This window comes from Melitaea cinxia, chromosome 9 (assembly GCF_905220565.1).
Source record: "Melitaea cinxia chromosome 9, ilMelCinx1.1, whole genome shotgun sequence".
Lineage (NCBI taxonomy): Eukaryota > Metazoa > Arthropoda > Insecta > Lepidoptera > Nymphalidae > Melitaea > Melitaea cinxia.
This window is the reverse complement of record NC_059402.1, coordinates 7,047,169-7,063,631: the sequence shown is the minus strand read 5'-3', so window position 1 is coordinate 7,063,631 and position 16,463 is coordinate 7,047,169. Positions and strand designations below refer to the sequence as shown.

Genomic DNA, 16,463 nt, shown 5'->3' with positions numbered 1-16,463 from the left:
AGTAATGTTAGAAAAACAAGGTTATATTATTGGATCGTTATTTCTCCGCCTCATCCATCTAAAAGTGGAGTTTTTTTTTAATACTCAATATTAATAATTATAAGCCCATAATTAAATATATGTGGATAAATTCTTACATCAGTCATTGAATATAAAGGAGTGTCACCCGGCAAGCGTAAACCACGCAAAGAACCTAAATTAAGAAAAAATAAACAAAAATAAAAGTTGACATACAAATATTAATTATATCTAATAAAAACTATATTTTGATACTAGCTGTACCTGTGACTTTGTCCGTGTGAAATTTTATAAAAAAGTTATTGTTCCGTTTGCAGAGTTATAAAATAAATAAATTTTTAAAATAAAAGTAGCAAAAGTTATTCCTTACTACATCAGCTATTTTCCAGTGAAAATCTCGTCAAAATCGATCCAGCCGTTTCAGAGATTAGCCGGAACAATTAAACAGACAGACAAAAATTGTAAAAAATGTTTTTTTTTTTATGACAAATAGGCAGGCATTTGACCACAATCTCACCTGATGTTAAGTGACGATGCGGACGAAGGTGGAGCATGCCTGCCTAATAACAGCCTATTCACTCTGGCCTTGAAGGCACCCAGATTGTATCGTTCGGGAAACACAGACGCGGGCAACGAGCTCCATTCCTTAGCTGTGCGCATCAGGAAAGTAGAGCCAAAGCGTTTTGTGCGCGTAGGTGGCATATCGATGACATAAGGATGGAACGATCGACCGCGCCTAGTGTCCCGATGGCGGAAGGTTGTTGGGGGAATTAGATCGTGCAATTCCTTCGCACACTCACCTAAATATATTCTGTAGAACACCGACAGACGAGCTACCCTACGCCGATGATCGAGACTCTGCAACTTAGTGTCTGTCAGAGTAGGGTCACCTATGAGTCTCTTAGCTCGTTTTTCCACCGAGTCCAAAGTTGCCAGTTGGTATTTGGCGGATCCATCCCAAAGATGGCAGCAATACTCCATACAAGACCGAACTTGTGCTTGATATAGTTGAAGCAACTGTTCTGGAGTGAAGTAACGCCTGACCTTAGAGAGAATACCTAGTTTTTTTGCTGCAGTTTTTGCTTTGGACTCGATGTGTTGCCTAAAGTTCAGATTGGACGATAGTTCTACACCGAGGAGCTGTAGGGAGTCGGTAATTTCCACAGAAACATCCCGGAAAGTCGGAGCCAGGTGTAAAGGGCTCCGTTTAAAGGAGAACACACACGCCTGTGTTTTTGTAGCGTTGAACGTGACCAGATTGGCATCGCCCCATTCGGAGACTGCCTGGAGGGCGACGTTCAAGCGGCTGACCATATCCTCTCGACAAGACTGGATAACATCCTTACTAGCCCTTGCACTCGAAAAGTATCTATCTGTCACTGTGCTGTCGTCAGCATACCCAAAGGTACCGGTGACTAGCAGATCGTTAATATGCAGCAGGAATAGGGTAGCGGACAAGACTGATCCCTGAGGAACACCGGCGTCGATAGCCTTTTGGTCCAACGAGTACCTGTCAAGGACAACTTGTATTGAACGTTCGCTCAGGAAGTCAGAAATCCAAGTGCAAAGGCCAGGTGGAATACCATATGAAGGAAGCTTGCTTATAAGGCTCGCGTGCCAAACCCTGTCAAAGGCCTTCGAGATATCGAGAGACACGGCAAGTGCTTCGCCGTGTTTGTCAATGGCCTCACTCCATATATGTGTGGCATACACTAGAAGGTCCCCAGTCGAACGGTGCTGGCGGAAACCGTACTGCCAGTCGCTGAGGAGATCGTTACCTTCCAAGTGAGCCAAGAGTTTGTTGTTCAGTGCACGTTCCATAGTCTTACAGAGTATGGACGTGACCGAGATGGGACGGTAATTGACAGGGTCTGCACGACTACCTTTTTTGGGCACAGGCTGCACGTTGGCAAGCTTCCAAGACTTCGGCACTTTGCCAGTCTTAAGTGACAGGCGGTACAGGCGTGTAAGAGGTGGAGACAACTTAGGGGCACATGTACGCAGGACTATCGCTGGTATAGCGTCCGGTCCGCTGGCCTTGTTCACGTCTAGAGTTTGCAGGATTTTAAGGATCTCTTTTTGGCGTATGCGTACTTCTGCCATAATGCAGTCAGCACGAGTTGAGATTGGTGGAGCTTTTCCTGCAACATCCAGACGCGAGTTCTGTCATTTTAGTATATGTACCATGTATACATCCATATGCATTTAGTAAAAAGCGGTTACTTTAATATTACAACAGACACTCCAATTTTATTTATTTGTATAGATATTAAAATTTAAGATTATACCAATTATGAATAACACAGTGTTATAATACGCAGAACAAATTATTTGTTATTGACGATATGAAAAGTAATTTACCAGAACTCCTCAGCGATGATTTTTGCGCTTTCAGTTTAGCTGCGTCTTCGATTTGTTCTAGAAGTTTCAAATTTTTCTGTTGATATTCTGATACTGTTATGGAGGGACGAGTTTTAGAGAATTCGACGCTTCGAATAGAACTTTCGGTTTTGTGTTCTATCTGATCTATGGTTTTCACATAGTCGGATGAAATTTTCCGAGCGGTCTTACGACCGTGTTGCATGTTCAGAACTTGATCAAAAGAACTGTCTTCAATAGTTACTGATGTCCGTAAGTAATCATTTTTGGCTTCGTCACCGCTCTTTATACGGGATAGAGGTGATTGGGTCAAAATAAATTTCTTATGTGGTTTCCTATCTGCTGGTCTAGAAATAAAGAAAAAAAAACCGGAATTATGAAATACACAACAAGTTATAAAAAAGGTCAAATGCACATCTAGAAAGCGCCTAAAACATAATACTTTGTCTAATCTATAGAGCGCCCGTTGAAGGGCTTACAACAACTGGTAAATTGAAAACAGCGTTCCAACTCACTACGATTTAATGATTCATGATGCGACGCTACGAGCTACGTGAAGATGATGAGTCATTATTTTCTTAACGCGAACAGACTATAATTTAGACACAAAGTAAAAAAAAGTATCTACTTGTATTCTTTAAGTGTCGGTCCGGTATCTGATTCAACAAATAGATCATCGTATAAACGTGATAGAGCAGATTGTCTTCTCACGTCCAGGTCGGAGTCCGTGAGATCGGAAGGTCGCACGAATCCGGTCGGTCGCCGGCTCGGCTTCGAACCCGTTTGTGATAAAATTGCCGATTCAGCAATACGTACTTTTCTACAATAAAAATATATTCAGAATAATATTTGTAAAGTACAATTAAAATATTATTGTTATATTAATATATTATAAGTGAAAATTATTGTAAATGATTCAATTGCTTTTCTTTACCGTGTACAATCGCTTTCTATTTTTAAAAAGGCTGTCAGGAAGCATTATCTTGATATTCAACGTGAATAAAATTATATATATATATATATATATATATATATATATATATATATATATATATATGTAAATATATTCAAACGTTTATGTCTCAATTTGTACACCTACACTGACACAATACCATCTCCTCTGCCCCTAGGTTGCCTGGAAGAGATCGCTTTTTAGCGATAAGGCCGCCCTTTGTGCCTGATGATACTCTGTTTAAGTCCATAATATGTATTGTTTCTGTTTTGGTGTACAATAAAGTGTATTGTTATGTTATGTTACCGTTTCGCTTTGTATGCTTTCCAGCTTGATGTATTCCAACAAACAGAATTTTAGAGCAAAAAAGAGAATTTGTACACCCCATTATAAGCGCGTACAAATAAACATATCTTTTAAGTTTTTTGTTTAATCTGTTAATAAATTTAGAATTTCTCTACTTGGGTGCGACTTAAATATTAAACTTTAAACTATTACTTGTATGGTGGACATGTTCGATTTGACTGTTTTTATATATATATATATATATATATATATATATATATATATATATATATATATATATATATATACATATTACAATAGTTATAAACAATCGTACAGCCCGTGCCACCTGATAATAAGTAGTTCCCGTAGCCTATGGGCGCCTGCAATATCAGAAGCATCGCAATCTGAAGCAGCGTTGCAGAGATACCCTACGCTCTCCAGGAGCTCTGGATACGTTACTCATCACGGGAACAACATTGCTTGTGTGTAGTAAGTATTATTTAGCAGTATATAATATTTCCTGCTATGCTGTACCTCAATGAAACTTACTTTGGATGGACAATTACACGAAATCAATTTATATGTAAGTAATCGGCATTTTATTTTTTTACCGAGATCCTGTAACTGATTCGTCTTCCTCTAGTTCTGTTACATCTTGTGAGCTTTGTCTACGTATCAAGTAAATTTTCTCTAGGTCTTCAGGTCTAACGAAACCGGTTTGACGTCGTTTAATCTTGCTCGGCTGTTTTTTATTACCTGGTAGGCTTATGGATACTTTTCTATTAGACAAAAAAAAATTAAAATAAAATAAAATTACATTAAAAAAAAAAATTAAGTCTCGCAATAGATACTAAGATGTCTCTTCGATATGGTTCGCGGCGAATTTTCATACCTTTTAGTCGTACGTAGTCAATAATTCGTTGGTAATAGCGTCAAGGTGATATTTATCAAATAATAGCATAGCTATAAGTCTATAAGAACAGTCTTTGAAATCGAATGATTCATACAGAAATCTGCAGGCTGTGTAGTTATAGGTTTGGTTCTTACTAAGGACCCTATTCGTCGTTTAAGTAAAAACATTTTAGCGACTAAAGAGGCACGCTGCTATCGAATTCAAATATACATAAATATTCCGCTTGAAGTATAAGAAAAAAAATTTGAAAGTAGGAAGTATAAAGTACAAGACGATAAGACGAACTTATTAAAACGAGCAAACATTTCTGCTGGATTTTAAATATTTCATTTTTTATAATTGACTATGAAAGCCTCATTTAGGATCCACAATACAATATTTCTTACTTCTCGTGGCTTTCTCTTGAACGATAATCCATGGACGCTAATCTGCGAATGAGAAAAAAAAAGATTCGTTTGTGTCCAATATATAATACGTATATTCGTCGTTTTGCAAGTATTAATAAATTAGAGCTCACCTAAACCGTCTAAGTTCTTCATCAGTTATTAGCTCGGACCTGACGCATGAAAATATTAATTTGAATTTAATTTTTTTTTAAAGATAGAAATAGAAATAAGACAATTATTTATAACTATAGATAACTCAAAAATTTAACTCACTTCCTCGTATCCTCAAATATGTTGTATTTACCAACGCCCCTTGCAATATTCTTTATTACACCACCAGCAAAACTCACGCGATCGACATTGAGTCTAAAAATAATTATATCAAATTTATAATTTAGGTACCTCTGTATCCAGCAAAATGCTTGAAGTACCTGCCTATAACGCTCTATAACGTAATTAAAGTTAGCAAACTTCCGCTCTGCTGACAAATAGCTTTGGAAAAAAATACAGTCGAAATGAGAACCTCCTTCTTTCTTGGAAGTCGGTATAAAGGAAAACATAAGTTATACGAACTAAAATTTTTTCACTTCTAGTAAAAATACAAATTGCACTATGTCATGTTAAGCAGACGTAACTTGTTTGCGTATGAAGTTAAAAGAAAAATAAAATTAAACACAAGTAATTAGAAAACGTATCTTGATATATTGTTTTCTAAGGTTTACGCGAGTTTCACTCATTATAATGAAACAACTTTTTCGGATTTTATTGGGGCTTACGACATTTTTTTTTCGTGCCGACGTTTTTTGGATACTTTACAGAGGACTCCTCCCGCGATAAAATCCGAAAAAGTTGTTTCATTATCTTGATGTATATTGGTAATCGAGCTTTCGATCTCTTATTGAATAAAATGCTGGTTGTTAGTTTGACCCGATTACAGACACGTTGCAAAACGCACGCATTAAATAGGTACTCTGATAATAGTGATGATGTGATGATGATAATTCACACATTTTATTTTTGTGTTACCCACACATTAGGAATTCTAAACATTTTTGAATATCATATCAAAAATTGACCGCTCCAGCGGGGATCGAACCCACGTCTCCGTGTCCGTGTCGGCGCTTTAGCCAATTAAGCTATAGAACGATGTACCCGTTAGATCGAAATTTTCCGACACGGTCAGTCGGAGACGCGGGTTCGATCCCCGCTGGAGCGGTCAATTGATATGATATTCAAAAATATTTAGAATTTACAGATTTATAGAAAATATACAGACGTATTTTAAGATAAAGTTTTCGTTTTAGTTCGAAATATAAGTATTACCTATTCATTAAGATAGATATAAAAGTGAGTTTTGTCAGACATTGGGGGCCCCTTAAGGTCGGGGCCCCTGGGCTCGGACCCTGTGTGGGCACACGGGTTATAGTAGAGACTGAACTGGGTACAAGAATCCAGAGCTGATTTTAAAAGGAATTAATGGCGGGGACGGGTCGTATACACAAAGTAAAATCTATATAAATAAAAATGAATGGTGCTAAGCGCATAACTACAGAATGACTCGACCAATTCGGCTAATTTATTTTGTATGTTCCTTAAGGCCTACGGAAAGTTTAATACAAAAAAAAAATAATAATAATTTTTATTACTAACTTTTGACAGAACGAAGTCTGTCCGGGCAGCTAGTTTATAATAAAGATAACATTCTCACTGAGGTCACATTTGCTTAGTCTGAATTTGTAAATGTCTCTCGGTTAAAAATTATGTATTTTTGTTTAAATTTTTTTTTTAATAAATCTTCTTAAATAATAATTTCTTTACATACTTACTTTAAATATCTTCTTATTTCTTGTTCATCTTCCGAACTGATTGACTCCACTGTAAGTAATGAAGTAAGCACGTATTAAAACGAATACCCGCAGTAATTTAATAAAAAAAATCAATTGATACTATACTTGAAGCTATTTCAGAGTCTTCGTCGAATTTAATCATTTCTGATACATAAGATAGATTCGTTGTGATTGCTTTTTTTGGCGGATAGTTTCGCAAATCACTTTCAAGACAATAATCACCACGCAGAAATCTACACACATACAAAACATTACAATTATTTTAAATTAACAGTGTCAAATTTAGTAAATTTACGCATTATTAGGTGCAAACATTTCAGTAACTAATTAGGTACATTTAAATACATTCTAACTTTTTCACATCGTATGTAGAATCCACTTCTCCCGGATAAAGAACGTCAGTAAAAGCTATGTAATAAGGCTTCTCCGGCTTTACAACCAAGCTTACACTGTCTGGTAACGAGAAATATCTATACGATGTTTCTTCCGGTTCGTAATCGTAAACTTCTACATCAAATTCATTGTTTTCCTGTATTCCACTCACAGCAGACGTTGCTCTACTGTTGTAGGTCTGACTTTTTTGTAACTCCTCAATATCTTCCTTTTTACGAATAAACCTATTAAGATTAAATCCATAAAATACGATTCACTTCACCGTACTAGAAATAGAGACAAACAAGAAAGTATGATATTTGTTACGTATTTGAGGATAGTAAAATGTATCATTATAACCTTTCTGTTGCACGAATATGTCCCATTTCATCATCTTTATTATCAGTTTCTTCGTGTTCATCTATTTCGATTTCTTGAAGGGCAACTCGTTTCAACTCTGTCTCAAGGAAAACTCTTTCTATGAGATCCTTAAAATAGAAATATTTGAAGATTTACCGTTACCAAATTAGTACCTTTTGTTTAATATGTAGGTAACTACGTTGCAGGTACCTGATAAAGTAAATCTCCCAAAGTGACTAGATCTTCAATATGTCCTTGTAAGTACTCATTAGCATTTTTATTAATTCTTATATCCTGACATTCTAAGTTTAATATACCAGCTTGTTGTATTATTATATTAAATTCTGGAGACTCGTAAAATGTTGGTACTGATTCAATTGCTTTTAAAGTAGATTCACCATCGATTAGTTGCCCAAATGCAACGTACTTATTAGCCATCCATGTCGCTGGTTGCAGTAAAACAAAAAATTGCGTGGAACAATCAGCATGTCTACAAAATCTGCCGTCGTAACTTTAAGATGTACTAAAGGAAACAATTCAGTTACTTTTAATTATATACTTTACATTCCATCATTAGCCATGCAGAGTACACCACGCCTATCATGGGGTACGACAAAATTCTCACAATCTAATTCTGAGTTTTTCAGTCCAAATCCACCGCATTGTATCCAACCATCCTTAACAATACGATGTACAGGAGTTCCTGAATACCCACCTTTAGTAGCTTGGCAAAGACGAAGGAAATTTTCACATGTGTATGGTACTAGATCGGCGTAGAGCTGTATAATTTGATATAGATAATATCTTATGCATTCTAAATAAGATAAAAATATTCTAAACTATCTACTTAAATCTATGTGTAGGTATTTTGCGGCACCGTTGTACGGTGTGGCGCTGTTCCCACGAACGCAAAATAACGCAGATGTGAGATGTGGTATCGTAATCATAAACAAGGCAGTATCTTGATAGTCAAATTGTTTTACTTGAAAATGTATTATGTATCAAGTCTCATCATACTTTCTTTTTATTTTATTTTTTTACTAGCCAATTCAGCAGCGTTATGATACAATGGTATAAAACACTATACGTAATGAATATGGCCAAAATAGGATAACACTGATATGAACAACTTAACTATAATGAATTTCATAACTAGTCAGTTTCAAGTACTACGTTAAACCAGTAAACGGTTATGTTCAGTCTTATCCATTGTAGTTAGAGGTGTGTGCATGTAAAGACGAATGTGTATACATGCGGATATGTACATATATATTTAAGTTCTTGTTTTGAATATTAAATTGTTGTTATTACTAGTAAAACTGCTGTATGCTGTGTGGTTACGGCATCAAAAAATAGCCACCCCCTCTCTTCCCGTGGGTATCGTAAGAGGCGATTAAGGGATAACACGGTTCCACTACTACCTTAGAACTTAAAAAGCCGACCGATGGCGGGATAGCTATCCAACTGCTGGCTTTGAAATACACAGTCCGAAGACGGGCAGCAACGTCTTCGGTGCGACAAAGCCAGCCCTGCGGTCACCAACCCGCCTGCCCAGTGTGGTGACTATGGGTAACACACATGAATTCACACCATTTTTGACGTGAACTTGTGGAGGCCTATGTCCAGCAGTGGACTGTGATAGGCCGAAATGATGATGATGATGATGATGATGATGAAAAATGGTATTAACTAGCTATTTCACATTACTTATTATATTGCTGCGGGGGCGTTAACAATGGAAAATTCCCGTTATTAAACTATCGACTCGATTCGTACCAAATTTGGTACGAATTTCCTATATGTGATGTGGAAATGATCGATGAGTGGATTTTAGGATAACTCGTGCCCAATAAGGATTACGGGGGTGGGCGTTAACAAAGAAAATTTTAAATGTATGTAACTTCGAAACTACTGAACCAATTTTTATCAATTTTTTTAAGCATTTGTAATTTGGTCCAACTTGGGAGATAGGGTAGTTTTTATCTTAATTGGACCCGATAGGTGGCGCTGCTATTGGTACGTAGCTCCGAAACTACTGAACCAATTTTTATCAAATTTTGTACGCATCTATAATTTTGTCCAACTTGGGAGATAGGGTAGTTGTTATCTCAATCGGACCTGGTAGGTTCCGCTACTATCAGTATGTAACTCCGAAACTACTGAACCAATTTTTATCAAATTTTGTAAGAATTTTTTATTTTGTCTGACTTGGAAGATATGGTAGTTTTGATCTCAATTGGACTTGGCAGGTGGCGCTGCTATCTGTATGTAGCTCTGAAACTACTGAATCAATTTTTATCAAATTTTGTAAGCATCTGTAATTTTGTCTAACTTGGAATATATGTTAGTTTTTATCTCAATTGGACCCATTAGGTGGTGCTGCTATCAGTATGTAAGCTATCAAAATTGGTAGCTATTTTCCGGGCAGGACAACGTCTGCCGGGTCCGCTAGTAGTCTATAAAAAACTAAAGTAAACATTTCAAATATCAATTAGGTAATTTATATTGCATATTTACTTACCATGAAAATTAAAGTTCCTGCGCATTCACAATTTATTAAAATATGCATGTAAGCACATGGCCTCTACAAGTACAAGAAATGTGTATATCAATTGATGAAAAGATTTTAGGTTAATACAATGCCTAATTTATGTTTTATTCAAAGAGATTAGGTTAGTCTTACCCCAGAAGATCTTATGAAATTGGCAAAGTTATTTACACCTTCTTTATAATAATCTAACGTAGCATGATAATAATATCTTGATTCTATTATTTCCCTGAACTCTTTTGCTCCTCCTAGAAATTTATCATTGAGGATTACTGCTACTTGGTTTTCTAAACAGTATGCAAGACCTCCATATTGTAGCTTCAAATCGTTCCAAATTTTTGGCCATTCCACAGTAGTTACTTCTGGATTCAGAGGTAAAAAAAAAACACTTTATTCGAATAAAAAATCAAATAGTTTTTTTTTTTTTTTTTTTTTTTTATACAATGATAGGCTTGCGTTTGACCACTATTTCACCTGATGATAAGTGAAAATGCGGTCTAAGATGGAGCACGCTTACCTAGAAGTAACCTATTCACTCGCGACTTAAAGATCCCCAGGTTATAATTTTCTGGAAACACAGACGCTGGTAGAGAGTTCCATTCTTTGGCTGTACGGATCAAGAATGTACTAGCGAATCGCTTAGTGCGTATAAGGGGAATGTCAACCATATAAGGGTGGCGTAACGCAGAGCGTCTGGTTGTACGATGATGGAAGGAGGAAGGGGGAATCAAGTTATGGAGTTCCTGCGCACACTCTCCGAAGTGTATCCGATAAAAAACCGATAGGCCGGCCACCCTCCGTCGATGATGCAAGCTTTGCAGCTTTGCAGCGACCAGTGCATCATCACCGATGAGCCTCCTGGCTCGTCTCTCAATGGACTCGAGAAGCTCCAGCTGGTACTTGGCTGAGCCATCCCAAAGATGAGAGCAGTACTCCATGCATGATCGAACTTGCGCTTGATATAAATTTAGAAGCTGTTCCGGAGTGAAGTACTGTCTCACCTTCGAGAGGACGCCCAGTTTTCTGGCAGCTGTTTGAGCCTTTGTCTCTATGTATGAGCCGAAATTGAGTAGTAGTAGTAGTAGTTTTAAATGTACTGGACAAAATTATTCATTCCATATTTTTAAGCGAAGAATGTGAATGAAAACATGATTTTCTTTAAATAATGATATTTTCTAGCAACTGAGGTAGGGCACAGCAACAAATTTCCTGCACACAGAAGATTACAGCTAAATAATACTGTTTTCAAACAGTGCTGTATTTCTGTTGGTGAGTAAGATGAGCAGAGCTTCTGTGGGGAATTGGGGATAGGGTGCGGAAAGCGGTAACGCGCTTGCGATGTTTATAGTGTTTCAGACGTCTATAAGCTACAGTGATCGCTTACCATCAGGTGAGCCACACGCTTGTTTGCCGATCTAGTTTTATATAAAAAAACAAACATGTTTTCCTAGCTTGAACCAAATGATAACATTTTTTCCTATATTTAGTAATTAATTTGTATAGAACTCTTGTGTGTCTTAGCTAAAATAATTAAATGAACGCCAAAGAAAAATATTAATTATAATATGTTTATTAAATACCTCTTATGATAGGAGCATCAAATACTTTTGGCCGATAATTATGCAAATTTTTTGCTATGTGAACACAGTAAACAAATTCTTTTGTGACTCTATTTCCGATAATCGTGAATTTAGCTTGATCGTTATGAGGGACGAAAACTTTTTTCTTTGGGTAAAATTCATTTTTTATTGAGTTATGAGCATATTTATAATCAGACCGATTGTTTTTTATAGTTTTTTCCCAAGGATGATATGACATTGATTTCGATTTATTTTTTATTTGGCAAAGTAAACAAACAGTCGGAAGAATATTAAGTAAAATAGAAAACGAACGATAATCAAGAAAAGACAACGTTATCTTTGACGTACGTATTTCTTATTTATAACATATACAGTATAGATAATTACACACCAACTCTTTGGTGTCGTACTAGTTTTATGTTTTACCATGGAAGCTTGTATTTCACATACTTTATACAGCCTGGAATAAATGATGTTTTCCAATTACACAAAAAAGAGTGCAGTGTTCGACAAAGTGTTTTCCTTCAACGACAATGGCTACGTTCCACTTAACGCCCGCAACGGCATCGATCACGACCGCTGAAATTGACGTCTCACTAACGTAAAAACGCCGCGGGCGTTCTAGGCGAATTTTATAGGTGGAATGCATATTTGAGCGCTGTGTGCTGACAATATGGTGGCATGGTGAAAACATGCAGCTGTGGAGGTTGTGAGTGAATACGAGTGAACGCATGGGTTGGAGTAAAACTTAATTCAACATGGACTTTCGGGAATTTGTTATTGTTTTTGCAGAATCGAATAAGAGATAACATCCACAATTTGACATTGACACTTGTTTTTTTAAAATTTCCGCCACGTTTTGATGAAAGCCTGCTTTGACCCGCCTATATTTTGTGGGCGATGTGGTCGCAAGCAGTGACGTCACCTATGACGCCGAGCAATCGCTTGCGACGGCCACGTGCCTTAAGTGGAACGATAGAACGGGCGCCGCGGGCGTTGTGCTCTTAATAGAACGCGGAAAATGACTTGAAAAGTTCATCAAATTCTGATGACATTCACAATCTGACATTGACAGTTGTTTCTAACGGGCCTTAGGTAGAACGACACAGAGGTGTTACAGTGGTCGCGGGAGTTTAGTGGAACGTACCCTTAATGTTTTGTTTAGAACATCAAGGGTACTTTTTTTACTAAGTACCTATTTAATGCTCTTACCATGGAGCATGCTCCATGCCACTTACATATGTCGATGTCAATGTTAGGCAGTGTTGCGCAGTATTATGCAGAGAACCTGTGTTAGTAAATAAGAACCAACTAAAGTACGTCATATCGAAAATTTTGAAAGTCTCTTTGAGAAACTATTCTAAATACAATATTGTTAATTTTATATTGTATTACTATATCATAATTTAAATTATTATACATACAATAGAAGGGTTGTCTTATACGATTTTTAAACAGATCTATTTATCTACAAAATAGTCGTGGGTCGTAACGCTTTTATGTGTAATCGGTTATACGTAGTTTCGTGGATACGCGTATATTTGATTTTATGTACAGTTTTTAATTATTTTTCGAAATACATACATACATACATATTGTATAATTTGAAAATCATTATATTATTTAGTTATAATTGTTAGAATATTTCTATAAGGTAAAACTAGATGGCGCTGCCCTGTGTTTAAACATGCTAACGTTTCGTTTTCTGAATTACATATAGTTTAAGAATATTTTTAATAAATTGCTATGCGTTTTCCGGGTACAATGGTAGTTTTATTGACCCTGGCTCTATCGACTGAGAAACAAAGGTCCTTCGAGCCGGATCGCTTTTTGAAAAGTATATTGGTACACCTAAATATTACTTCTAATCGAGTAAAAAAAATAGTTCAGTGTTAGTTGACGAATTAAAAAGGTCGCCGTGATTGTGCAAAGTTTACAAATTAAGAAGTCGGTGCAGCAGTGGCGCCACCTGGTGGAGAAACTTGGAACTAACTGGAGGAGCCAAATTTACAATCTGGTGAAGTGGTAAAGTGCAACAAACTGTGAGTACGCTATAATTTGAATCTTATTTAGTGTAAGTGTAGTAATCTTTAATATATAGTGATAAAATAACTTAGAAAATATATTATTAAAAGTGGACTTGTAAAATTTTAAAGTGTTAGCTAGGACTTAGAATAATTCGCGAAAAAACGACAAGACGAGGAATCTATGCCCGATTTTATTTTGACCGTGCTAAGTCCAAAACACTTAGAATAATTCGGCTTAAACTAGACTTAGCAAAATTTTTGAATAAGTTGGACTTGTAAAAGTTTTTAATACATATATAAATTCAAACGAAAATGGAAGCCGACTTTAGACTAATGGACGATTTTATAAACCAAATAGAAAGAGGAAGAAACAATTTTAAAAAATCACCTAAAGATAGAATAACTGAAACATATATCAGTGCGAGATTGAAAAGCTTGGAAGGCACAATGCTTAAGTTCAATCAGAAGCACGAAGAGATTATATGTGCATACAAAAAGGAGAAATTAGACGAAAGTTATTATGTCAAAAATGATATATTTAATACTGGTTATGAAATTTACTTAACTTACAAGAGTGAGCTTAAGACAGTGTTAAACTCCATAGAGAAATCGTCGTCTATAAGCCGGGAACCTTCTAAATCTCACGGAAATAAAGACTCTATTGTTCGATTACCGAAAATATCTATTCCAGTGTTTGGGGGTAGCTATGCAGAATGGACTTCATTTAAGGATCTCTTTACGTCGTTAGTACATAACAATGCTGCTTTAGATGATGTTCAGAGGTTACATTACTTAAAAACTCAAGTAAAAGGAGAAGCAGAACAATTAATAAAGCACATTCCAGTTACACGTGACAATTACCAGAAATGTTGGGAACTATTAAAAAATAGATATAGTAATAAGCGGTTTATGTCAAATTGTATTTTAAAGCGTTTGTTTGCTCAACGTACTATGTCTTTTGAATCGCCTAATGCTCTCAAGGATTTACTTGATACCACAACGGATTGTATACATGAATTGTCTAATTTAGGTATTCAGGTAGAGTCTTGGGACGTTATTATCATTTATATTGTTAGTATGAAATTGGACGATGAAACGAGGAAGCAGTGGGAATTGTACGTTAATAGCTTATCAGTAGAGTTACCTAAATTTAATAATTTTAAACAATTTTTAGAAGAACGTTTCCGTGCGCTAGAATTTGTAGAGTCTTCAAAAAATAAATTTAAGCCAGTAAAACAAACTACTTATCAGCCTAAATCTTTGCACGTCGCTTCCAAAACAATTTGTCCTCATTGCGCTGAAAATCATAAACTGTTTTCCTGCAGTAAGTTTGCCAAGCAGGATCTTGATAGCCGTCAGTCTATAGTTAAGACATTAGGTCTTTGCTATAATTGTTTGGGAACCAATCATACAGGTAAGCTGTGTCGTGTACCAATAACGTGTCGTATATGCAGAAGGAAGCATCACACGCTTCTTCACGGTAGAGCCAGTTCGAAGACTGATGACTCAGAAGAGCCAAAACCGGAATCGTCTTTAAAGACGAATGAAGCCACTAACAATAATAATATTGTTAGTCATTTTGTGACAGATCGAATACAGAGCCAAACCTTATTAGCAACAGCTTTGATAAAAGCTGAGTCCAACAATGGTTCGTCTCAGATATTAAGAGCGTTGTTAGACCAAGGATCGCAAGCGTCTTTTATTTCGGAAGCAGCTGTTCAATACTTATGTTTAAATAAAACAGCATCAAAGACTTACATTTCAGGTTTAGGTGGCGGTCAGAGTGACTTAACCTCAAAATATGTGGTTATGGTAAACATGCAGTCCCTTCATGACCCCACGTTTACATTACAGGTAAAGGCTCATGTATTACGGAAGGTAACTTCAGTGTTACCAGAGAAAAAATTTCACTTACCTAATTGGGAAGACATAGGTCGTATTAGGTTGGCAGATCCTCAATACAATTCACCTAATAGGATTGATATTTTATTAGGGGCCGAGGTATATTGTAAGATCCTGAAAAATGGGGTACTAAAACACCCTACTGGTTCTATGATTGCGCAGGATACTTACCTTGGATGGGTATTGTCAGGATTAGTAAATGAAGGCAACATTAGTGACCCCAAATGTCATAATGTTATTGTGAATATGCATATTCAACTCGACGATCACGATCTCTTTAAACGTTTTTGGGAAATAGAATCAGAACCTAACTTGGAACGCGGAAAAGTCTTGACTCCTGAGGAGCAAGAATGCGAAAACCATTTTGCCGCTACTAAAAGTAGAGACGAAAATGGTCGCTATGTAGTCGAATTGCCTTTCCGACCCAAGACGAATGTTGAAAATATTTATGGAGATACAAGAACAATTGCAGTAAAGAGATTGTTTAGTCTGGAAAAGAGATTGTCAAAAAATTTAGAAGTAAAGAAGGATTATGCAGAAGTATTAAAGGAATACATTACTCTTGGTCATATGGAAGAAATAATAGAAAAGGTAGAAGAAACGGGGGAAAAAGTATGGTTACCGCATCATGCAGTTTTGAGACCGGATAAAAGTACGACCAAAACTAGAGTTGTATTTAACGCTTCAGATCGAAGTGCCAATGGCGTGTCTTTAAATGACACTTTAATGGTCGGCCCGACTTTGCAGCCGGAATTGCGACATATCATAATGCGATGGCGGATGCATCCTATCTGTCTTACTGCTGATATCATAAAAATGTACAGACAGGTAAAGATAGCTAGAAAACATGTTGACTATCAGAGAATAGTTTAGCGTGAAGAGACTGACTCA

At 36.4% G+C, this 16,463-nt stretch overlaps 2 protein-coding genes across 2 annotated transcripts; one reads left to right on the top strand and one right to left on the bottom strand.

Moving 5' to 3' along the window:
- Positions 1-24: 24 nt before the first annotated feature.
- Positions 25-12,380, bottom strand: LOC123656763. Its single transcript, XM_045592423.1, has 17 exons — positions 11,644-12,380; positions 10,199-10,425; positions 10,037-10,099; positions 8,080-8,294; positions 7,726-8,005; positions 7,516-7,643; positions 7,137-7,400; positions 6,884-7,016; positions 6,763-6,806; positions 5,210-5,302; positions 5,068-5,106; positions 4,937-4,978; positions 4,249-4,416; positions 3,026-3,217; positions 2,380-2,744; positions 138-193; positions 25-58 (listed from the first exon to the last, which is right to left on the bottom strand). Exons 1-17 carry the CDS (start codon positions 11,879-11,881, stop codon positions 38-40), a joined length of 2,568 nt encoding a protein of 855 aa, XP_045448379.1. The 5' UTR covers positions 11,882-12,380; the 3' UTR covers positions 25-37.
- Positions 12,381-13,982: 1,602 nt separating this feature from the next.
- LOC123656603 lies at positions 13,983-16,445 on the top strand. Its single transcript, XM_045592272.1, has one exon. It carries the CDS (start codon positions 13,983-13,985, stop codon positions 16,443-16,445), a length of 2,463 nt encoding a protein of 820 aa, XP_045448228.1.
- Positions 16,446-16,463: the final 18 nt, after the last annotated feature.